General features: G+C 41.3%; 1 protein-coding gene across 1 annotated transcript in view; it reads left to right on the forward strand.

Moving 5' to 3' along the window:
• Positions 1 to 465: 465 nt before the first annotated feature.
• The window catches only part of flt1 (fms related receptor tyrosine kinase 1), a 39,762-nt gene continuing 15,724 nt past the window's right edge, over positions 466 to 24,503 (forward strand). The window contains exons 1-13 of the mRNA XM_084939289.1: positions 466 to 785; positions 3,419 to 3,515; positions 4,311 to 4,516; positions 6,149 to 6,273; positions 9,230 to 9,395; positions 9,503 to 9,639; positions 10,048 to 10,219; positions 10,418 to 10,535; positions 10,852 to 11,021; positions 11,132 to 11,279; positions 20,316 to 20,439; positions 20,910 to 21,018; positions 23,899 to 24,201. Coding sequence (XP_084795415.1) covers positions 728 to 785; positions 3,419 to 3,515; positions 4,311 to 4,516; positions 6,149 to 6,273; positions 9,230 to 9,395; positions 9,503 to 9,639; positions 10,048 to 10,219; positions 10,418 to 10,535; positions 10,852 to 11,021; positions 11,132 to 11,279; positions 20,316 to 20,439; positions 20,910 to 21,018; positions 23,899 to 24,201 — 1,933 coding nt within the window. The 5' untranslated portion in view covers positions 466 to 727. The remainder of the gene's footprint in view (positions 786 to 3,418; positions 3,516 to 4,310; positions 4,517 to 6,148; positions 6,274 to 9,229; positions 9,396 to 9,502; positions 9,640 to 10,047; positions 10,220 to 10,417; positions 10,536 to 10,851; positions 11,022 to 11,131; positions 11,280 to 20,315; positions 20,440 to 20,909; positions 21,019 to 23,898; positions 24,202 to 24,503) is intronic.

Genomic DNA, 24,503 nt, shown 5'->3' on the forward strand with positions numbered 1-24,503 from the left:
TGAGTGACTTTCCTTTAGTGGTGAGACCAGATTTTCTCCAGTAGTGGAATGTTTGGCACCTTCCCCAGAGCACTTTTTTTTTTTAAAAATGTCGATCAGTTCACTATTCGTTTACCAATGCCTACGTGCTGATCATCCCGTTTACCAGCCCTGGGTACTGACAAGATATACGCAAGCGGCTGATCAGTGCGCATCATTTCCAGTGAAGCGTAACCGTCCCGATGGAAAATAGCGCATGCAGACTCTTGGCTTAGGAATAAAAAGCGAATGTCCAATCCGAAGTGTGAAAAATCTAAGGAAACAGAGTTTTGTTTTTTCTTATATTAGAAAAATATAACATTTAGCAGGTTTTACTACAAGGGACAGCTGAAATGGGACCGCTGTTGCGCGCGCTGGGTGTGTCACTGGACGTAACGGAAGCCGTCTATCCGGTGGGTGCACTGTGGGAACAGTATAAAGCCGCACCACAATCCGAAACGATGGGAAAAAGTTGCACTGGAGCTCAAGCGCGGTGTCCTGTTGCGTGATCTCCCGCAGATAAACTCAGGAAACTGTCTCCCATTCGGTGACCCTCAGCTCAGAGCGCAGCAGTCAACCGCGCTGTGCTGCGTTTGTAGTCCGGTGGAGAGAAAAAAACAGAAGGGGGGAAAGGAGCCACAGCAGGAATACAACTTCTTCCATGCGTTATTTTATTTGAAAGCGCAAAGCTGCTTCGGAGTCTCCAGACATGATGAATTTTATTCTCTTCTCCGTGCTGTTTGGATTTTATGGTGTTCTAGCAAAAGGTAAGTAACGGGGTCAGTTTTGCAGATGTTACGGGCGCACAGAGTGCGTGCCACAAGGATAACTGCTAATTTACACAGACCTGCGCTAATTTACTCCAGTCAAGGAAACTTGTTTGTAATAGTTAGTTAATTAGAGCCAAAATCCGACGCTGTGAATCAACGTAGAAACATTTGTAGCATGCGGTATTTTATTTCTGACTTCATGATCGTTATTTCTTGTAAACCTGACAAACCTAACAAAAAGAAGTATTTCAACTAATCAAGGTAGAAAACAACAGACGGACAGCTAACCCCCCTTAATTATTGCGCTGCCGCTCCTCATTTATCGGCTTGTTGTGTCGCCGCTGTGGCTGCGTGTCTGAAGCTGTAAAACCTCCTTTTGCGCTGAGGATGATAAGCGCCATATCCCACCCGGACACTTGTTTGGATAACCGGACCCCTGTGGCCCGGCTCCTTGCCCGCATGGCCCCTGCTGAATGGATGCGCGCAGGCGTTGTTTCCTGAAGCTAGTGAGCTTGTCAATAATATAAATGGATGAGGGGTCAAAAACTCCTCTGAGCAGGAACCGATGTGAATTTGTGCTCATTGCTCAAACAGCCGCTAGGTCGCATTTATGGAGTCCAGTGGAAGCAGTTCAAGGAATAAAAGATGATGCTTCTACAGGTGCAAAATAGAATCGAGTAGAACCACCCTTTATTGTCATTGTACATGTTCAGCGAAACTGGCATATCAAATCGTGCGTTACATTAAGAACTTGATCCGGGACATGGCGTTTTTAAAAAGTTTTAATTTAATTTAATTTAATTGTTTTATTTTGCATACGGTGAATTTTAAAAGATGTCCTACACGTGTAACGACTGATTACATCACTTCTAGTTATCCTCGACTGTTCATGTGCTATTACTCTTTAAAATTGTGGGTTGTTTTTTTTTTCATTTTCCAAATGCATCATGGCGTTTGTTTTAAATCTGTCACTGAAACAAAAACTCCACCAATTATTTCCTGCTGGATGACAAGTAAAACACGCACATACCTGCATACCTGTACTTAATCCATATGTACATATATAGCAGTGTAATACAGAGAAAGGAAGAAGTATAAAAAATGTTCTGCATCAATATTTATTCAACTGAATGTGACAAATAACATGAATCAGTCCAGAATAACTGCAGAAAATACATAATAATAATGATTAATACATAATATAAAATATAATGCATAATCAGCCGTTCTGAAAAACACCTTCTTACACAGAACAAACTAAATTCTTCATTTATTCACACCCCACTGTCACTGTTACCTTTAATACAATATATTAATCAGAATTATTGGAGAGACTATTCTAGACTGGACCTCTCTATATCTGTTAGTATTTTAAAACTGATAATAAAATCATACGAGCACATTTCACTACAGGTAAACAAATTCTTCATGTCGGCTGATTGTCTAGAAATCTTCATGCTCCTGAGATCTATTGCAGTGATCTAAATTTCAGCTCAAAGAGTTTACTATGTCCTCATTAATTTGTCTGAATTTCACCTTAGTATGCATCTGCATGTTTCTGTTCATGGCACCTGAAATATTTCATTGCCCTCAGGTGTTTGTTTTAGATTCCCTGGTACGTCAGTGAAAGGGATTTTTACAAGTAATGAGCCTTTGTGGAAACTAACCACAGTAATTCCCGGTAACGGTGATGTTGTAGTTAGGATTGCGAAATGCTTTCCTTTACCTAATAACACAGAAAGTGTGCTAATTAGACACTTGTTTAAACAGCTTGTTGAAAAGCTGGAGGAGATCCTTGACTTCCCCCTCCATCTTCCATTCTCCTGCCTGTGTGTGTGTATTTGCTGCCTCCTGTGAAACCCAAGGAAGTAGCATAGGAAGTGTTAGCAGTATGAGTAATACTAGATACTGTGCTCAATGGGGGATCCACTGGGAACAATGATGCTGACAATGAAAGGCAATAATGGATTTAAGTGATAAATTCGCTAACTGCCCTAGCAGCAGTTTAACTGCTCACAGATCAGTGGAGGTGGTTCTTTATGAGCTGCTGTGCGAGGAGCAGTCCGAGTGAAGGACGGGCTTCCCTGAATGATGTTTCCTCTGTTGTTTTGAGGAAGGAAGGGTGGACAGTCTTTATCTCTCATTAATAAACCTCAGCGATGAAGTGGAGAAATGCCTTTATTTGATAAACAAGAGGGACACTGCTTACGCATTTCCACAAAACTTCTTAAGTGGGTTTAGCGAGGAGATGTGAGAAGGGTCAGAGATGCTGATGGAGGACGTGCTGTGGAGGTGGGAATCACCCAGACTGGTTGGCATACCTTACAGGAAGTGTGTTATCTTTCAGGATTTCCCTAAAAGTGATTGAAAAGGGGTTTTCACTGTGTACGTCCCAACCACATGGACACTTGTCTCTACACCTGAATTAAGCAGTTAACCAGAGTCTACAAACTCAGTCCAGATGTACCCTTTTCTCTTTGACATTTATAAGTTCTCCTTGACCTCTAACCTCTCTGGAGAGGTCCATAGGTTAATAGATACTTGCTATGAGACAAACCACACTACAGGTCATTGGGTGTTGAACTGTTTCTATAAATTTGCTCATCTTTTCCGTGCTCTGACCTCTGCAGATAAAGATCAGAAGGGGAGGTTCAGCGTCCCTCTCCTGGATGTCAAAACTCGGCAGCAGGTTCTGGATGCTAACCAGATGCTAACGCTCAACTGCAGGTGAGTTTCAGGTAGAGGCGGAAACATCGTGATTTAAAATCTGTAATTCATTTTTTTTAGTAAAGATGGTGGTAGAAGTGTAACTTCCTGGAGGAAAAAAGCCTTTTAAAATGTGTTCTATGAATGCAGTGTTTATGTGCTGATAGCCACTGAAATTAAAGTCAGTTTGGATAACGTTATTAACTAACTGCCCAAAATAAGTATCCAGAAGTGTTTTGGGATGGGTGCCTGCTGCTAAGACTTAGAAGGATTTTGGTAGAGAGATCTGAGCCAGGCATCCGTAGTTTGGATAAAGGGCTGAACCTGGGTTGGGATTGAATGAGACAGTCACCATGACTGATATCTGGTTAAAGAAATCTCTTAATGAAGGCACAGAATTACGAAAACTCTTAAATAAACACTAGAACTCCATTGAATAAAAATAAACCATCAGTTGTTGTGCAAGCACCTTACATCTTTTCCCCCTACTTCTTGTTCCTCATTCTTTCCTCTCTAGTTTGTGCATCTCATAAAGCAGCTTAAAAGCATGAGTCAGTTTTTCCATTGAAACAATCTCTTCAACATTTACTTGTGATCCTTTTTCTAAATAAATTACAAGCACCTATTATTACATGTTATTGCACGCTTACCACGCGCAGCTAAAACAGAATGAGATTGTAATGTATTATTAGTCATTAGACTCCAATATATATCTTCATCTTCCACACACATGTTGAAATCATCTTTGGATAAAGCGATACAGTTACAGTGATGTAAGCTGTAGAGGGTTACCAACTCGCTGTAACTGTTGACCAGGGGTCGCTGGCAGCTGAGCTGGACGTTCCCAGCAGGCTTGGACAGAGATCAGGTGGAAGTGAGTGAATCTCACTGTGGAAGGACGAGCAAGCATTACTGCAGCCAGGTGAAAGTCAGCAGCATCCAGGCCCAGCACACTGGCCTGTTCCGCTGCAGGTACCAGGACAAACCCCATAAACAGACATCCATCTACGTTTATGTCACAGGTAAGACACCGCTACCCCGGGCACTTTTTTCTGTTCTGCGTTATGTTTTTTTAATAGCTGTTTTTAGCCCAAGCATTGAGAAGCCCTTCACTCATTCACCCTGCCATGTGTATTGTTTGTAATGTCAGGTTAAACAGGATGCAGTGGGCGCTAAATACAGACCAATGCCAGTGAGCCAATTATATCTAAACACTGTTTGTCCTAACAACACATCCTTCTAGATGACTCTGGCACAGTTTCACTGCCCTCCTCCCCTGTCTCCCCCTTTTCTCATCCCAGGCCTACCTCCTTTTTGTCTATATATAAATTCTTCTTCTTCTTTTTTTTTTTTTTTTTACTTTCGTTTACGTGCTACTTTGAGGCCAGGAATAGCCCAGCTGCTGAAAGGCTCAGGCCCGGGCAGAGTTTCCCAGGGCATCAGCCTTATCTGCTCTGCTCAGCCTTGCTTGAAGCATCCTGTGCTTTGGGAAGGAGGGGAAGGGCTCGAAGGGGGTGTGCTGGGAGGGAATGTCGCTGTGTCTCTACAAGGTGGCGGCAGGGCGGTGTGTGGAAGTGTGTGTGTTTGTGTGTGTGTGAAGAGCTGAGAAGGATAAGATGAAGGGCAGTAGCTCAGTGGTATCCAGGGGCAGAGGAGGCATGATGTCTGCCCAGCCAGCTCCTCCCTGTCCTGGAAGGTGACGCTGCTCAGTCTGCGCAATTATGAGGCAGAGTTGGGCTGGAAGCCAGGGTCACAGGGCACATTACTGTTTAGCCAACAGGACCCTCGGGAGCCATCAATCGCTCAGGTCACCATGTCCATTAAGCGTCAGACTTGGCCTGCGGCTCTGCTCAGACATTTGCCTCCCTCCCCGACTTCTCTATTAGGAATCAAAGCAGAAGAAGGAAGCCTCCAGGCTACTAGTCCTTGGGGTACTTTTGTTTGAATGTTCAGAGATTTGCTTTCCTTGAATAACACCCTATGGTCACAAACAATACAGCGAGCAACACCCACACCTTTGAATGGCACAGCGCTTTTACAGTAGTCGAGCCGAGAGGAGAAACACAGAGAAGCCGTTTGATTGCCTCCAAACAATCTGAGTGTTTATCGCTGACTACAGACAGTCATTTGCTGAATGGGTATTCAGTAAATGTTTAGGAGTGTGTGTCTGTTTGCTTTTGTTTGTTGTTGTTGAGTCTGATATTGGAAGTGTGTTTGTGTGTGTGGGTGTGTCTTGTGCAAAGAGGCAGTTTCTATATGTGTGCATGACTTTAAAAGTTGGCCCAAAATGATGAAAGGGATCTAAAAATGTGGAAACAGCAAGAGGAGTGATGCAAGAGCTTGTTTGGAAATTTATTTACGGGCCTGTCTTTCACTTTATACATGCATCATTAATGGGACCAGAATGCAACATGAAATGAATGCTAGCCAGTCGAGAACAAAGCCAGGAACAAAAGGTCCAGATTTTCTGCTAGATTTAACAGACAGGTAGCCACAAAGGAGCCACTCTGCTAATGCATAATTTTAACCTTAACTCCCCCAATATTTTTTTTAACATATCATATATCTGTAAGAAAGACTCTTTATTCATGCATTTATTTTACACACTTAATATTGTACAATATGTGTCCCTGACCGCAGTGTTTGGGTTTCAGACAGCCAGCAGCTATTCGTGGAGGATGCAAATATGAGCCCAGACGTGTTGTACCTGAAGGAAAAGGAGCCACTGGTCATCCCCTGCCGGGTCACCAGCCCCAACGTCACCACAGAACTAGTAAAGGTTTGTGCAGGAGATGTGCTTTTTATCTATCAAGTGACTGCACACCTTTTAAATTTAATGCACTGTGCATGGGTGCAGAGACCTGCTCTGCATCACGATCCATGTTCTGATTGTGTTTGGGCACTCTTGTCACACTTTGTACTTCTTCGCTCAATCGCTCACGTTCCGCTCTCTGCGCATCATCGTTGCTTTGCCCAGTTTTTTCAATCAGGCCTCACATATGCACGCGATATAGTGTTCAGTCATGTCTCCCTGTCCAGATCATTCACCACATTGTTCTTATCTTGGCAGCCATTGCACTGTGGCGTGTGTGTCCGTTTGTTTGTGTCCGTCTGCGGATATGTGTGAAAGTGTGTGCGGATATGTTTGTGAGTGTTGGCGCTCGAGTGCTGAGTGAGGGGGAGAGCAGAGAGAGTAAAAGTGCAAACTATTTGCGGGTTAATCAAACGTGATTCCCTGCTCATGTCTTTAACAAGCTCTACCTGTTTTTGAGGGTTTTTACTGGGAACCACTGTTGGCACTGTTTTTACCTCTGGAGACAGGACATGGGGTCTGGAGTGCCCCACTGGCCACTGGCCAGCACCACTTCCCACATCTCACCCTCTACATCTTGTAGTAGGAACACTGGCTGCCAACTTCCTCCAACTGATGCTTTAAACAGCTGGACAGCCTGGTGGAGGAAGCAGAGGTGGCTACTGTTGGCCCCAATAGATCAAAGTAGAGTCTATTCTCTTTAATCAGGAGCATTCGTCATTAAAATGACGGTTTGTGCGTCACTATTGGAGAATTATATCTACAGTCAACAAGTTATAAAACATACAGTACTGGCTCAGGTCGAGACAGTGAAAGAAGGCTAAGTAAGTGTTGGTTATTCTGCTTTTGGATGCACAAAACAGAAAGAATACATTGAAGAGTAAAGGCAACCTCAGCAGTTTAGTACTGCACTTACAGTAAAGACACAGATTAGAAAGTGTGTAAAATTAGTCCAGCAGCAGCAGCAGCAGCAGCAGCATGGATTTATCTTTTTTTTTAAGTCAACTACACCTTTCATCATGCAAATTTCATGTTCATCCATCCACTCTTTGTTAAGCCCTTTAATTTCCCTCCATCTGCATTTGTGGAGGTCAGTGGCTGAAGCAGACTTTAATGCCAAAGTAAGAAATAGTTCTTTAGATATTCTCTGTTTGGACCAGCACATCCAAAGCACTGACACATTAACAAAAGAGAAATATGAAGGAATTTTAGATTCTCGTGATTTAGAACACAGGAAGTCCAAAAAACGTGGACAAACTAAGCCGTGCATGTCACATCCACATTTGTCCTGCCTCCATCTCGGTGCTTGGATCAGCTAAGGTAATTATTCTAAAAATAGCTGTCCTCTTCTTCCTTGATATCCCTCCTCTTCCCCTCCAGTTTCTGGTCATAACCTGGAACCCACTCGCTGTCACTGGAGTGTTTTTTTCCTGGAAGGACTTTGCACTTTGCCTGCTTGTCTAATATGACCCTTCTCGAGAAGAACAATGCGCAGGAGATTCTGCTCTCTCGCTCTAGCCGTGAAAGTGACCGGGAGGTGCGGGATCACGGGGTCGACAAGTCAAAAGTCTATATCCTGTAGTAACAGGATGCAAGGAGATGGACTGGAGTCACGTTTTTCATATCCTGCCTGACTCTTTTGCTCCTCCCCTTTTCCCTCCACTTTTTTCTTCATTTTTACCGATTCTCAGCATAGGCACTGGAGTAAGAATGGCACACAGGGTGCTAGAGCTCACGGGCTGGGTGTCAATGAGTTCAGAAGAGGAAGAAGTGAGGAAGTATCTATTTTAAAGGCCTGGGACAGGAGAAGGAAGAGCTCAGTGCTGTCTCGGGGGGGTCACATCACTCTGGGAGGGGGATATCAACCAGTTCACATCAGGGGTGCACGAGAGGGGGAAACTGTTTGTGTGTGATGCTGGTTGAGGAGGGCTCTACCTGTTCCCTCGGGAGAGGGTGGGAGGCTTCCACCATGTCACAGAAACTCTAGTAAACATTTCCTTGTAGCGACTTCCAAGAAAACAACAAGGTTGTTCAGTTATACAAGGTAGACAAGAATTATAAAAGAAACCCTGTGGGATTATAGGCAGCCTCATTCTTCTGGAGGTCTTTATCTGAAAGAAACTGCACAGCATCCCAGAGGACTTATCTCCCCCAAGCCCGAGGATGATCTGTCCATTGAAGTGAAAACAAAAGCTCAAATGACATCAAGTGCATGAATTTTCTTGTTGTTCAGCAAACTTTTGGTTGTTGCTGTGTGATTGCCTGGCAGCATGACCACAGCATGAAGAAACTGGAGCTACCAAAAACCTGGGGCTCAAGTTGAACATGCAAACTCCTCACAGCATGGATCCACTTGCTGTGAATCAACGGCGCTAACCGCAGAACCAACATGATCCCGGCACCTCTACTTTTGTTTTTAAAAACATTGCTTTGAGAGAAACGTCCAAAATGAGGCTTGACTTGGACTAAAGTTTTAAAGTAAAGGTTGATTTCCAACATCTGTTCAGGAGCTTTTTATCATGTCCCATTATCAGTTGTATGAATACATTATTTGATGTCTATCTTCAGATACATTTAACACAAAACTGTTTCACATCTAATACGTAATCTGAATTCATACTTGTTTTCTGGAGCAGGCAGATGCCTCTGACTCAAAGCAAAAAAAAAAAAAAAAGCAAAGTCACTGTTGCAAATGACAAATAGTCACAAATTACAGTTATTTTACTCATAGGTACAAGTAGGTTCTTTCCACATTTGTAATTTATCATGTGTTCACATTTCAAAGTTAATCACCATGACTTGTATCTTGAGCCATGACAATTGTTTGTTCAGTGTGGTTAAACTGTGTCATCGCTTCTGTGCTGTAGACTGTGGTGCAGTCAGACGTGTGATGGGTGTTGTTTTCTCCTTGCCTCTTTCACAGTACCACAGCCACAGCTTGAGTCCAGACCAGAGGAACATTATCTGGAACAGCAGGCGAGGCTTCACAATCAGATCTCCCACCTTCTTTTACATCGGCCTCTTCTTCTGCCAGACCACTGGTGACATAATCCGACACCAGTCACGCAGATATTTTGTACACAGAATAGGTCAGCAAGCTCTTTCTGCACAACTATATAAATCACGCGTAAACATGTATGTGTGCATCAATGGTTTTTGTGCAAAATCCCTGATATTCTACTTTTTTTTGTCTCAGTGAATAAAATCAAAGATGTGCGTCTGAACAGCAGTGAACATACGCAGGCCTTAAAGGGACAGCGACTGGTCTTGAACTGCTCTGCCACTGCAGAGTTGAACACCAGAGTCAACTTCACATGGGACTACCCTGGAAAGGTCAGAGCTACTTTACAGTCTCTGGAGATGAAAGAAGCACATGTTTAGACGAAAAATGACCTTTGATAGGGAAGAACCACCTTCCTGCCTCACTTCGCAAAATATATATTCTATCAGCCAAGCATGCTACATCTTATACTCAAGTAAACGTCTTAGAGATTCTATTCATATTTATTTTGAAGTGTAAAATAAGTGGAAGGTATGTAAGTAACACAAAAACACTGCCTGTGCAAATGAAATCCCCTTTAGGGTTGGTAAATGTCTTTCATGTTATACTCTATTAGTTAGGGCTGTAATTAATGGTGTTATTACTGATTTATAACAAGTGCATAACTCTTTCCCCTTGCACAATCAAAAGATTACCCTTCAGTGTTAATCTCATGGCTCTTCTGTCATGTTATCCTGCAGAGTATCAATGCCGGCTCAACTTTCAAAAGGCTCGTGAAGCATCAAACAGAAATGTTGTTCTACAGTATTCTGACCATCCCGAAGCTCCAACGTTCAGACCGAGGCCGCTACATGTGCCGCGTCACCAGTGGTGATCAAAGCCAGCACAAACAAGTCAATGTTATTGTCTATGGTGAGTTTCCTGACCCATCCCGACATTCAGGAAATTCACCGGCAGTCATCTGCCCGGATTACTCATTCCAGTCATGCTTGCTTAATTTTTTTAAGTTTCTGTGACCAGCGCATTCTTTATCACAGGCTCCAGAACGTCACAGCGGTTTCCAAACTTTGATGTCAGCTTTTTTAATGCACATTTTTCCCTCATTTTCAGACCGACCATTTATCAACCTGAAACCCAGAAACGGACTGGTGATGACGGTGCAAGCAGGAGAGAAATCTTATAAAATCTCTCCCAAACTGCGAGCGTTCCCGGCCCCAAAAGTCATTTGGTAAGTGATCAGAAATGCTCCTGTATCCTCACAAAATTTGTGACTTCAGAGCTTCTTCTTTAGTGTTCATACCTCTCGAGTGTTTTTTTTTATTTACGCTTTACCTCCTTTAACCTGGAAGCTTATCTCAGCTAACTTCTTAATTTCTTGGAAAGAGGGAATGACTTCCCAGTAAAATATGACTCATCAGCACTTTAAGTATTCCAACTTATTTCCTTCCCTGCAACTTTGTTTCATCCTTCACACACTACCTGAAGCTTTTCGGAAACATCCCTCCTCTCCACTTTACTCAGAGGTCTATTTTTTTTCCTGGCAGGCTGAAGGATGGCACGGTTGCAGCAGAGCAATGCTCCAGATACCACATGAGTGGGAATTCCCTGGTTATCCGGGATGTTGCAGAAGAGGATGCTGGGAAGTACACGGTCCTCGTACGAAACCAGGAACACAGACTCTACCAGAATCTCACACTCACACTTGTGGTTAACGGTGAGAAACAACAACAACAAAAATACTTCTTCAGCTCTAAATGTCCTGTCCTCAGGACATTAAACCTCACTTTTTTATCATGTTTATCTCGGCATCATCTCGTCTCGTAGTGAGTCCAAAAATAGGGGAGAAAGCGGTGTTGCTGCAGGACCCGGGCTCCGTACCACGGGGGAGCAGACAAGCCCTGCGCTGCACATCCCACGGAGTCCCTCCTCCACACATCCAGTGGCTTTGGCATCCCTGTCCGTCTAAAGGCCTGTAAGTACCCAGAACATTACAACCTTACCAGCACTAAGCACTAAAGCACTAAACTAATTTATAAAATCCATTAAAACGTATAATTTTCTATACTTTATAAATTCTTAAATAATGATAGGTGGTTTCCTAGTATGCACATAATTGACCAGAAGAACAATACAAGCCAAATATAAAAACCATACAGCTATACAGAGCTTCAAGTGCTTTTATTATATTAAAATTTGGCACCTCAGAAATTTTTTAATTTACTTCACATACTGTGCATAATTAATCTGCAAAAATGTAAAAAAAAAAAGGCTTTTTTTTTTTTTTTTTATCTTTTTGGCTGCAAGGTTAAAAATATTAATAATATTATAACACTTCATGTGCACATAGAATAAATAATGATGTTTCTTTTATGTTACTCATTGGAGTGTGTGTGTGTGTATGTGTGATTTTTTTTTTGTTGTAAAACGAGACATGTTTTGTCTATTTCTGCGTGTGTTCAGACAGCGTTTCCTTCTTGTAACCAGAACAGATGCCTTTGGGGGCCTTTCATGTGCAGGAATGTGTGAAAATGTGTGTGTGTCTGTGTGTGTGTGTTTGTGTGTGTGTATTTCATCGGGCCAGTGTTTGCATGTTTGTTTGATTGTGCAGCTCTTTCTCATATTTTTGTTCTCTTACTGTCCATGTGTCCTTTCCATATGTTTGTTTAAGTTCATACAAATCTGCATCCTATGTGTGTGTGTGTGTGTGTGTGTGTGTGTGTGTGTGTGTGTGTGTGTGTGTGTGTGTGTGTGTGTGTGTGTGTGCCTGGTACATTCACAGACACAGTACACGTTGTATCTCAGACTTGAAAGGACAGAGAAAAAAAACACACTTCAATAGCAGCCAGTTCCGTGCTCTCAGTCACGATTTGTTGGTTTCCAAATCAAACGCTATGATTTAATGAATTTCCTGTCCAGGAGGCAGGGTGAGAGGCCTGTTTATTATTGTGATTGCACACTGCATCCTGTGATGCTTTTTCTTATATCTGACACACACTCAATATACAAAGTTCTCGTGAGAAATGGCCCAGCCCGATGAAGCGAAGGGACAGTCAGCCTTAAACACACGCCAGTATCCAAGCAGGCATTTTGGCAGAAACATTGATTGAGCTGCTCTCGGAGGTCAGACACGTATTGTGTTCCTTACGAACAAGTCAGAAAGGTTAAGTATTACCTGAGAGCACCACAGCAGCTGCCCACGCTCTTTTGCCCCCTGAGACACACTGACATCATAACTGTACTTGACCCTTAACCCTGGCACTCTCACAAGGCGCCATGCCAATCACTCTCATCCAAATGCCAAAAGTTATCTACATAATGTACATTAGGATTGTCTCAGGCCACCTGGCAGCGCCAAAGTATGCAATCTTCAGTGTCAGAGTAAATCCAGCTCAAGTGATGTAAGCTCTTTTGTTCATGCCGTTTATTGTATGTGTGACAGCACCTTTGTCTTGTTTCACAGTAAGATGTCAGATGCAATCTGCACATGTGAGAAATTTGGCAAAGCCCAGTTTTTAATCATCACTTAGATGAATAATTCGACTTTAAGCCATTTTTATTCCATTAATATAATGTGATTTGTAGCAGTATTGTAATTAAATAAACAAAGAGGCATAAAATAAACTAAAAGGCTGTATTTCCCAACAAAGTGGAGCAGCAGAAGTTATAGTAGACCTAAAAAATGAGTCAAGCATGTTTGCACAGTAATTACACTGCAGATTACATTTGGCTTCTTAACTGGCTGCCTCACGGTCCTTTGTAAAGCTCTGTTCTGGTTCAGCTTCAGTGTCTGTGCTGATTGTATTTCTTTGGACTGGTACTTTTGATTGGATCCTCACTGGGCCCCTTGTTCTTTGCAGCCCGGCTGCACCACCACAAGCCTGACGCCGTGCTGGAGGAGGCCCAGGGACAGTGGACCAGGCTGGGCCAGGCTGACGGGGGGCCTCTCGCCTGGGTCCTGGGTCCACTGCTGGGTCTGGCCCTGGGAACTGCAGCGCTCTTATCTGGCCCGAGCAGGAGGTGCATTGGGCTTCCTGTGCAAAAATCAGAGCGCTTTTCCTCTCGTTGTTTGGCTTCCTCTCCGACTCGAGGCGCTTCCCAGCGGCGTGATTGTCCCTTCGTCTTCAAACGTGGCACGGCCCGCTTCCTCAAGAGCTTGATCTATTCTTGAGAGCACCCCCACACCCCTTCCCCAACTCGTCTGCCCCCTACACATACCTCTAAACCCCCTTCCATCACCAGCCCTGACCTGCACCACAACCCAGCATCCTTCACATTTACAAAAGAAAAACTCCCCATCACCTCCCACTCTGGAGCCCTCCCCCTACATCACCGCCACCTCCACACACTCATCGGTGCCTCTCGACAGCAGCCAAAACCCTCGGTGACATCATCAGTGATCCATAGTGACAATCGCAAGCTCGGTATACTGGAAAATGAGTAAAGTGACTTGGAACACTGCTGAGCAGTGATGACCAGGAGATACAAAAAACCAGGAGTTATATACGCCACAACACTAAGGATATAAGGACACCTGCTTCACTGATTATTTATTTCCTTCCTTTTTCCAGTTTAAGTCTCCCCGCTACACCAGGCTGTCCTGTAGTTTGATGCTTTTTATATTTCACAGACATTTGAGCCAGAAAAAGTGCAATTCCACCCATCCACCAGCCACATTTCTGGAGCTGCTTTGCTTGTTTTTTGTGTCCTAGAGTGGTACTAAAATGGGTGCATGAACCGTGCCTGCCTGTCCCAAGCCCCGATCTGATTTTGACATCCAAAAGAGAAAAAGAAAAAAAGCTGTGAGTTTCTGTTGCGATTTTTTTAACCACCAGTAGAAGATCAGTGTGCTTACCTTGGACGGGCGAAAAAGGAGAGAGGACATGCTTTGTGCTGTTCACTATGGGATTCCTTCAGTTCTCTATTAACAGACTAAGTGTCTGCAGATACCTACCATGTAGGAAGTCTGAGAAGGCCAGAGACGATCCTGTGTCGCTCACTATCATCCCATATCAAAATGTCTCATTTATGTGTCATATGGTGTCAGTATAACAGCCCTGTTGTCTTTGTATCAGAAGTTAATTAAAATCTAAGTGTATGCGTGATACTACAAGCCATTTTATGAGAATGAGTAGCATAAGTGTTTGAATAAAGTCCATTTGTGCATGTGAGTGTAAAGAGGGTGACAGTGTGTGTGCTTGCGCACAATTGTGTGTGTGTGTGTGTATCCTATTCTACGGGTGTCTGCTAATGTGATTAATTGCTTGTATACAGATGTTCTATGAGTAATATATGAATCTAATATTTAATAATTTTATACAACTAACTTACATATGACAATATTTGACTCTGTATGACTCTCTTAAGCTGTACTGAAGTGTTATATCAGTTGTTTGTGTTTTTTTGCATTAAACCTTGCTTATATTTGTGTATTCGTTTACATGCGCCACGGTTATTTTGGGGGGTTGGGGGCTCATACAGGAACACACAGTTGCAGCAGTAAAAGTGTATTTTAAGCAACATAACAGGAAAGGAAGAAAAGGCAGCAGATGACCCCTCTGATACACAACTCGAAGCAGTCCGTTCATATACCCAAGCAGCCGCTGCTCACCCTGTTTGCAAGCACACACTGTGTGAATGTGGTGTGTCTGCGTGCATATATAGAAATTTATACGTGTTCATTTTCTGTGTCTAACCATGTTCATGTTCACGCATCCATCTAACTAATTCTATGTGTGTGTGTGTTTGTGTATGCGTGTGTGTGTGAGGGCGACTTTGAGTCAGAAAGTGTTTCCTGAGAGGCGTGGGAGTATTAGCTGGGTGGTATGGTACTGTAGGTGTGGGTGTCTGTGTGCATTCGCAGCATGTGTGTGTCAGGCCCTTGGTGTCATGCACAGGGTGGGTCGCTTGTGTAACTCGCACACTATCTCGATGCCAAGAGGAAGAGCAATCAGTGAGCAGAGAGGAACCGAAGACAGGGAGGAGCTCAGGGCAGACAGAAAAAGACGACGACAAGGATACAGACAGAGACAGAGAGATGAGAGGAGGGGGGCAGTGGCACATCCATAAACAGGCAGAGCATCAGTGAACAAAGTGGAAGTGATCGTTTACAAGCAGGAGGGGAGTTAATGTCTTAAAAAAAGGAGGGGGCATCCTTTTATAAGGTAGCTGTTTTATAAAAAGAAAAAAGAAATCACCCCTGCACACAAAGTCCAGGTTTGTTTATTTCTGCTGCAAAACTGGCCATTTAGACATGGGAGTCTACAGGGATTCACTCACCTGTGGAGCCAGCCTCCAGTGGGTATGTGAGGAAACTTCAGTTTTCAGCCCAGTGGCTTGGTCTGCAGGTGCACACCAGATTTTTCACATTAAAAATGTAATTCTGTAATAACAACTAGTGTTTTAAAAAGCTTTTATAGTTGAATTTAGAAACTAAACGCACCCTTATTATATTTTTCTACGTATTTAAGTAACGCTTCTTCACTATTTAGGCTGTTTGTGTGCAGCCAGATGATCACCTGCAGTGTACTGAAAGTGAGGCACAAACAGGAGAGCTTGAATCTGTGAAGGTGAAGTCTGTTCTTGTTGTGCTGAGGTATGTGAGCTACAAATACCTCAGCTTAAGACATTAACATTTGTAAGTTACTGAGAATTTATTCATTGCTCAGGATTTCCCCATTTAAATTGGCTTCACATTAGTGGTTGACAATAATTAACAGTTCAGTAAGTGTTAGCTTAATCACTTGAAGTCAGTTTTTTTTAACAGGAACATACACATACACGTAAACAGAGAACATAGTAAAGATCATAAGCGAAAAACATTAGTCAGAAAATTTGAATAAAAACACAAAGAAATTTTACCAATGATAAAAAACTGTGACTATAACAGAAAAAATTTATAGTGAGCTCAACCAAACCTAAGCTTTGACTAAAATACCTAAAAATCTAAAAATAGTGAGGTATTTAGAGGTGATTTAACATTGTCAGCTGAACAGCTTCTTCTGTGGGAAGGTACGCTGTTTCAGAGCCCAGGGGCAATAACCTCAAAGGTCACCTTTAGCTTTTACGTGAGGGCAGTGAGGGAAGTCATTGGAATGATGACCTCAGTGACCTGGAGGCAAAATACTGAGTTAAAAGATCAGTATCGTGGAGCTAATCCATTGTTTAAAATCTATTCAAAACTTCACAGGCAGTCAGTGCGGCCGAGTTAAAACAGGAGTGATCTGCTGCAATTTGAGCCACCTGCAAGCGAGAGAAAGTGGAACTGGGCAGTAGCTGTCCAGCTGAGAGGCGATAGCGGATAACACATGCAGGACTTTTCCAGATCAATGACAAATTAAATGTGAGAACAAATAAACTGAATCCACTGGAGATCTAATCTGTGTCACACTTTGGTTTTCTGTCTCTCTGCAAACAGGCTCAATTCCCCTTTAACCTCCACATATGTGGACATCACATTTTGGGTTATTTAGACCAAAATACTCAATTTTGCTCTGCAAGGGCCTGATATCCACTTACAAGGACATTATACTGCTACTGTTCTATCGAAATTTTAAACGAATATCCTCATATGTGGCTCTCATTTTTCTTAGAAACAAAGATTAGGTTAAAAAAAAGAATCTAGTAATTCTTTGTTTTTACATTCATCAAGTCCCAATCAGCCCAAATATCAAAGAGAAATTAAAAATGCATGCCGTGGAAGAGTGGAGGTTAAACATATCAAAATTGTATTCACTAGATGAAATAAAGGTGCAATATTTTTTTCACTATAATATAAAATATTTTAGATATTTTGCAATAACATCTACACATTTTTTAAAAATGAAAAAGTTGGCACATAAATCTCAACACAAATAATCAGCAAGCAACGTTTGTAAAGGTTGCCTTTTTGACATGAGGCATTGTAAGATATTTATTAAAATCTGAAAAGAATATAAATAATAAATAAAAATAATAAACTTTAGAAAAAATATATGATTGACTACATGGTCCTCTGAAACGTCTGAGGATTTCTTTGCTTGTTGATTTACAGCAAAAAAAAGAAAAAAAAAAAGAATGACGAATCTGATTATAGCGTGGGTTTTACTCACTGTAATGAGTTAATTGTTGTTTTCAATAGCAGGTCTGGACCAGAGTGGCAGCGCAACTACACAATTAGCTTGTTGCAATATGGTTTTGCAAAAATTAGGCAAAATCATCAAATCCATTTTAATTTGACTCTGAGAAAGTGGCACCGCTGGATATATATATATATATATATATATAATTTTTTTTATGTTTCAGTGTTAACCTGAATATGTGGGCGCAGAGACGAGCTGTGTTAACTGATAGTTGTTTTCAGAGGTGTTCCTGCAACACGTCGTGCAATGATTTCAAACTTGTTTCTAATGTAGATCAGACTTTCACTTTTGCTTTTTGCTCAGTACTGAAAGTCTGCGCTTACTTGTTTTTTTTTTTATGAAACTTCCCAGTTCTTTGTAATTTCATGTTGAGAAACATTTTACATTGCTCTGTGCACACACAGTCTTTCACAGAGTAGTGAATTCCTCCACATCTTCACTCCTAACATTACAGGTTTCACCAGCGTTGCTAGCGTTGCGTAACTTTTCCAGTGTATTGTTGCCTCACTGTCAATTTTTTTGAAACGTTTTACAGAACTGTGTGACTGTTGGTGCTGAATTTAAAAATTTGCTCATCTTAACCATTTATTTATTTAGAGCCAAATCACAACAACAGTTGCTATGAGCAATGGAAAGGAAAAACCAGACTTGGGGAGGGGCGGCCATCTGCCGCGACCTGTTAGGTTGAAGGATGGAAAACAAACAAAGGCACGCTGTGAAAGAGAGCCAGATTTTAATAATAATTAAATGCAGAAATGTGTATTAACACAGAGCGAGTGAAACAGATGACTGAAGAAGAAACACTCAGTGCATCATGGGAGTCGCCCAGCAGCCGAGACCTATTGCACCATAACTAAGGGAGGACTCATGGTCACCTGATCCAACACTAACTATATATCCTAATATAGTGCATTTTTTTTTCTGTTTTCCACTGATAAAACAGTTTAACGATTCTATAAATCACAGAATTTTGGATTATTTTAATTTATACATCCTTCTATATTTAAATTGTGGACCAACAATCAAACAGAAGCCATACTGTTGTGTTTTTTTCAAATGTGAGCAGCTTGCCTCATAAATGCATCATCCTTCACTTAGTTTCAGTTCCTGAGAGGTGACATTATTATTGTTTGAATCTTTCCTAAAATGCAATTCACATGACATTTCAGCTGGTTTGATGCACCTTAGAAATTCAAGCTACCAAAGCAACAAGAAGCACAAATCATTTTCAGAGACAGCAAACTTCAACAGCATTCAGATAATAAATCCTTTAAATGTTTGTTTGCTTTTAAGCAACGCTTGAATGCAGTGTGACTGTGTTTTCTCCAGAAACATCACTTATATAGTAGAAATAATTATATCCATGCATTTCCTTATAGCTAAAATATTTAAAATTTTGATCTGAATAGTTAACATTTTGAATAAGCACAATAGTTATTATTTCTACCAAGAAGTTTATGCCTGTAGGTCTGCAAACATGATCGGTCAGAAGGTTTTGAATGAATTCTGATAAAAATTTTGTGTCCATTAAAAAGAGGCGTACATCCACCAATGTCTTCAAAGTCAACTTAATGATTTATTGGTCAGAATTTGACAAAATAACTTATAAACTTATAAAAATAAACTATGATTCTTACAGTTGTAGTGTGTTGTCACAGGTTCATATGTCGTGTCACATTTGACCTTTGATCTCTCCTTTAAGGGTTAATACAGCGATCTGAAGGTCAAAGTGATTATAATGTTTCTTACTGTCGTTCTTTGTACTGACAGCATCCAGGCACATAAGGTATCACATATGAAAATTATGTTATTATGACTTTGTTATGTACACTGCAGTAATTGTTTAAGTAATGAATCATTTGAATACATGTACAATTTTCCTGAATATGTTTTTTGGGGTTGTTTTGGTAAACAAGATCAATTTATGGTCAAAATCTTTTTTTTGACTTGATATATTTTACTAAACATTTAAACAAATTTCACTAAATTACTCTAAATGCATATATTATATACAAATTTAAAAAATCATACTCAAAATTATAACAAGTTTATTAAAATAATGAAACCTGCACTTATTTTTACTACACTGGAAACACCTTAAAGTATGTTTAAAAAGGAAACAAAATTAATATCTACAGATTACGATACTATTAACATCATTATTATATTGCAAAGAAATAACTCACTCCTGGTTGTATTTTTGTATCTCTTTACATCACATCATATTTGATCTAGATAATTTCAATTCATGAATTTAGCATTTAGCATTTCTTACACAGACTAATTACAAGAAATGGAGAAAAAAAAACCAAGTGATGATCTTCTCTCCTAGAGTTGTGAAACTAACTGATCGAGCAGTCTATGTGTATTAAGGCCCCACCCAACTCTTGTATAATTTAAGAATTTTTTCGTCATGAGGTGATCTGCGTAAATAACCAAAAAGCGTCTTGCATAAGCTCAAGTTCCCACAGCTCCTCCGGTGTGTAATCTATGGATTTAAACTTGCAAGAGTCATTGAGGGACAGGAACTCGTGTCCTGGAAATGTGGGCTAATTTGTTAAGAATAGAAGGAAGTTAATCGGCAGGATGACAATACCACCTCTGCATCCTTCATAGATGAACAATCCAACATTACATAGCACTTCAAAGATCCACTATTGTCAGCTTGCAGGGCAGGGAAAGACGACATGAGGCTATTGACAAAAATGTGGTGATAGTAACGATGATGTGATTCATGGTTTAACATCAAGCAGCAGCTGTCAAAGCGTTTTCCTGATGTTCTGCTCTTCCTCCTGCTGAGCACAGCTGAGAAAAACACTCGCACACCTGGAAGCAGCCAAAAATTATTTTTGTCAAACACAGCTGAGTCCCTCTCTTCCTCCGCCTTCAAGGTGTGTGTGTCCCACGTCTTCCTCACTATGGAGCCCTGTGACAGAGAGTCTTCCCGCCTCGTTTACACACAACCACATCCTGAGTGTTACGCACAGAGAGGAAGTGCTTCGGGGGAAGAAAAGGGTAAGTAAAGAACAGAAATACACACTGGGACTGACAGAAAAGCTGTGATACATTAGTGTAGAAAATAAGCTTTAAAAAAATCCCAGTTTGCTCTATAGGAAAAATTTCATGTCCAAATTCTGGCATATTCCTTTCCTGCAGGTGCACTAATCCAAAAAGAGTGTGCATAATATTTTAAACCTCTTATTAAAGGGACACTCCACTGCACACACTTGCAGGTTCCCTCGTAGTAAAGTCTCTCCCGCACACACTTAGAGCTTCTCACCTATAATACGAGTGTTGACCTACTAAGTTGGAAATGGGCAAGAGGTCTGGCTCAGAGACCGCTATTGTCTTCTCAGTGAGCCCATGGAAAACATGATTCCTGCCATCAGTGGCAGAGGTAATGAGCCTGAACTTTATGAATGTGGGTGTTTTTCATAATGTCCTAAGTGCCGGTTTGTTCATGCGGATGTTTGTGCTCTCCATAGACGGTGGGGGTCCTGACTGTCGCAGAGGCCTTTGTGTCTGGAGTGTATCGCTGCATCGCCTCCAACTCTGCGGGGGCAGACCAGCTAGACATCCACTTCTACATCACAGGTGATCCCAGACAAGATCAATCATTGTGGGAGTTTTCTTTCCTTATTCCCACATCCTAAACATGGAGTAAAGCTTCTGCTTGATCCTTTGTACATTAACTCAAAGTGTCTTTATGCAGAGCCTGCATGTTCCCAAAATAGAAACACCAAACTATCTTATACTTATTTGATTATTTTACCCAGTCAAATATATAGTTAGATTTCTTTTAGTTTTTTGCAGATTTGACTCTGCACACCACTGTAGTGGAATTTCAAACATTCAAGATGAAATTGCAGAGCAGACTCTCAGATTTAATTCAGGGACTTTAAAAAGGTATTGCATGAATTGTTTAAAAATGACAGCTTTTAACACAAGTCCACCCTTTTTTAAACACTCAATTAGACAAACTAACATAATCTTAAATATAAGGATTGTTTTTAATATTTGGATAAAAAAACATCTGCAGTCAGTGACTCTCTGTAGTGTAGAACCCATGAACATCACCAAATGTTCTGTTTTCGCCCCTGAGATGCTTTGCCAGGTCTGCAGCTGCCTTCAGTATGTGGGTCTCTGTGCCTTCAGTTTTGTATTTAATACCTGTGAAATGTGCTCTGTTGGGTTGAGATCAGGTGAATGACTTGGCCACTGAAACATATCCCATTTCTTTGACTTAAGAAACTCTTGGGTTGCACTGTCCAATCAGTTTTGTGCCATTTGGCTGAATCAGAGCAGAGAATAGAACCCTGTACACTTTACAATCCATCCTACTACTTCTAGCAGCTCTCACATCATGAATGTACAATAATGGCTTAATTCCTTTGGCAGCCATACATTACTATTCTGTCATGAGTGGCTTAAAAGCTGTGACACATAATCAGACCATTAGTCAAGTAAAACAACAAAAACATTTTATTTGAATTCAACAAAACTCAATGAAGTTACAAAGGAAAAAAAAACATTCCTCAGTCAGTAAGTGAGTAGTGTTGGCATGTTTGCTTTTTGCCTAACGTGGTGAGTGAAACGTTGTTTGGGTAGAGAGAAAAGGAAAAAGGTCGAGTTGTTTTTCCCCCGAGGGAGCAAATGGAGTGCGCGTCTATACTGGTGAAGACTGGGCCGAGGTGTTCCCAGTCACTAATAACTCAACCACACCCGCTGTGCATCTCTAACACAAAACACACAAAGACAACCTGCCAGCCCAGCAGCCAAAAGAGGCAGGTTCATCACGTTGTCTCCACTATGTTTGACAGATGATGCGGTAAACTTCATGAGCTGTTTTCTCTTCATTCTGGTGCAAGTTTAACTTGGCTTTAATTTTTCGAAAGATCTTTTTTTCACCAATGCAGGCTCTTTTAGTTTGTTTCCTGACAAAGTCTAATGCTTCCTTCTTGTTCCTGAATGTAACCAGTGGTTTGTACCTTTGCAAACCCTCTGTATTTACACGCATGAAGGTCTCATTGTAGACCTTACAATGATGCATCTACCTCTTCGAGACTGTTCTTGACTAGATAATGTGATGGGATTTTTCTTAACCATGGAAAGAATTCTGCGATCATCCATTTTAGTCACCTTCTCTGGTATTTCAGGCCTTTTGGTGTTGCAGAGCTGGCAAGTGGATTCATGAATCATTATTTTTAAGGAGTATAATAGATTATTTGGGGTTTTTTAGTCTAATGATAACTTTAGAGTTCAAGGGAAAAACCGCTTGTTGGCCAGTTGACCTCTTACTTCTGTGCCTCTGAAAATGTGGGACTGTGTTTAGGAATGGCTGTAAATCCTGAACTTTATTCAAAAACTTAACTGTAAATAACTCCATTACTAACATGAAGGTTAAAATCCTCTGAAATCTATGATTCATATTGATTTGCTTTTTACACCAATGCGCACACGCACATTCATACATTCCCTAATGGCTGGCACATTTTCAGGGTTTTATGATGAACTTGAGCTTACAACATCTTTACTATGTTGTATGAAAAACAAAATACCCTTCAGTCAACATTAGCAGTAAATGAAGAGGCCATAAATATGTGCAAATGTGCAGACAAGCTTATTCGCATAATGATCATGTTTGAAAAACAAAAAAAGATAAGGATATTGAGTATTGCAAGAGTATTGCAGCAAGATCACCACACTGATATAAAAAGAGACCTTGATGTCTCAGAGCAATGGATTTAAATGGTTGACAATAATAATAAAATAAAACTGCAGTCAGTATGATGCAGATATACTTAAAGCCAGAAGTGTGAATTACTGTTCAGATACAAGAACTGAAGTAAAGCTGAGCAGAAATGCCTGCACAAAGATAGCATGCAGAGTTGAAAATACCCGGTAGCACATAACAGTTTGCATGCATCACGTACATTTCGTACTCTGTAGTTTTGCGTGCCATTCGAAGTGTGTTGTACAGGTAAAACCTGAGTGTGTATGTGTCTGCAGTCAGGCTGCGCTGAGCTTTTAGTGTGTGAGCAAGAGCGAAACAGGAACCTGGCGCTCTTATCATTCCACTTCCCCGTGCAGCGCACTTCCTTGGACTGGCAGGTCCACTTATTTCGGGAGGCCTTGGGGTGTTCGAGAAAGATAAACACTATCTGCCATCAGGAAACTCTCAAGCCGTTTCCACGGGAAGTTTCAGATGGCTAAAGTAAATAAAAATCCTTTTTACTGTATTCCACTAGCTTCTTTAACCCACAATAGCCATTCAACATAGTCATCAAAGGTTATAGAAATGAAGACTTGGTAGAATGAGCTCTCCTGGTTTCAGGCACCAGTCAGGATCCAGACTCGCATGTCGGGAAACTGAGACGGCTTATTCATCTCAGTGGAGGGTTATTTGTTTATACCTCCTCCTTACTTCTTCTTTCCAACTAATCCATGTATTTCTCTGCTCTGTGTCTCCATCAGATGTCCCTGGAGGCTTCTGTGTAAAGCAGCTGGAGGAGGCCAGAGAGGGTGGAGACCTCCACCTCACCTGTTTAGCCAATAAATACCTGTACACAGCACTGTCATGGCAGAGAGTGAACAACACAGAGGAAGCCCAGTCTCGCGGCTTGAATAATCAGCAGTTCACATTTGGAGAGTTCTCCAACTCGCTGGTCCTGTTAATAAGCAACCTGACGGCCAGAGACAGTGGAGCCTACAGATGCTCCGCCCGCCACATCGTCACCGGGCAGGAGACACACCTGGACACACAGGTGGAGGTGACAAGTGAGTAATCTCAACCTAATGCACTCATAAAGAAGAAAGCTTTTTTTTTTTTTTTACAGTACCCTTTTAAAACCACACAAAGTCAGATATATTTAATATTATAAATCCAGTCTTTTAACCTTCACACAGGAAGTATTTATTCCACAGCTAGTTATTTGCTGGCTCATGCTAGAGGTCTTAAGTTCTTTTCCTTCTTACAAATAATGACATGCAAGGTTTGAAGTTCTTCCAGTGGGATAAATGAAATCTAGAGACATAAAGCTGCACAAAGCTTTTGAAGATTAGTGAAACCTATTGTAGTT

This window comes from Perissodus microlepis, chromosome 9 (assembly GCF_051167445.1).
Source record: "Perissodus microlepis isolate ML-2025 ecotype Zambia chromosome 9, ASM5116744v1, whole genome shotgun sequence".
Lineage (NCBI taxonomy): Eukaryota > Metazoa > Chordata > Actinopteri > Cichliformes > Cichlidae > Perissodus > Perissodus microlepis.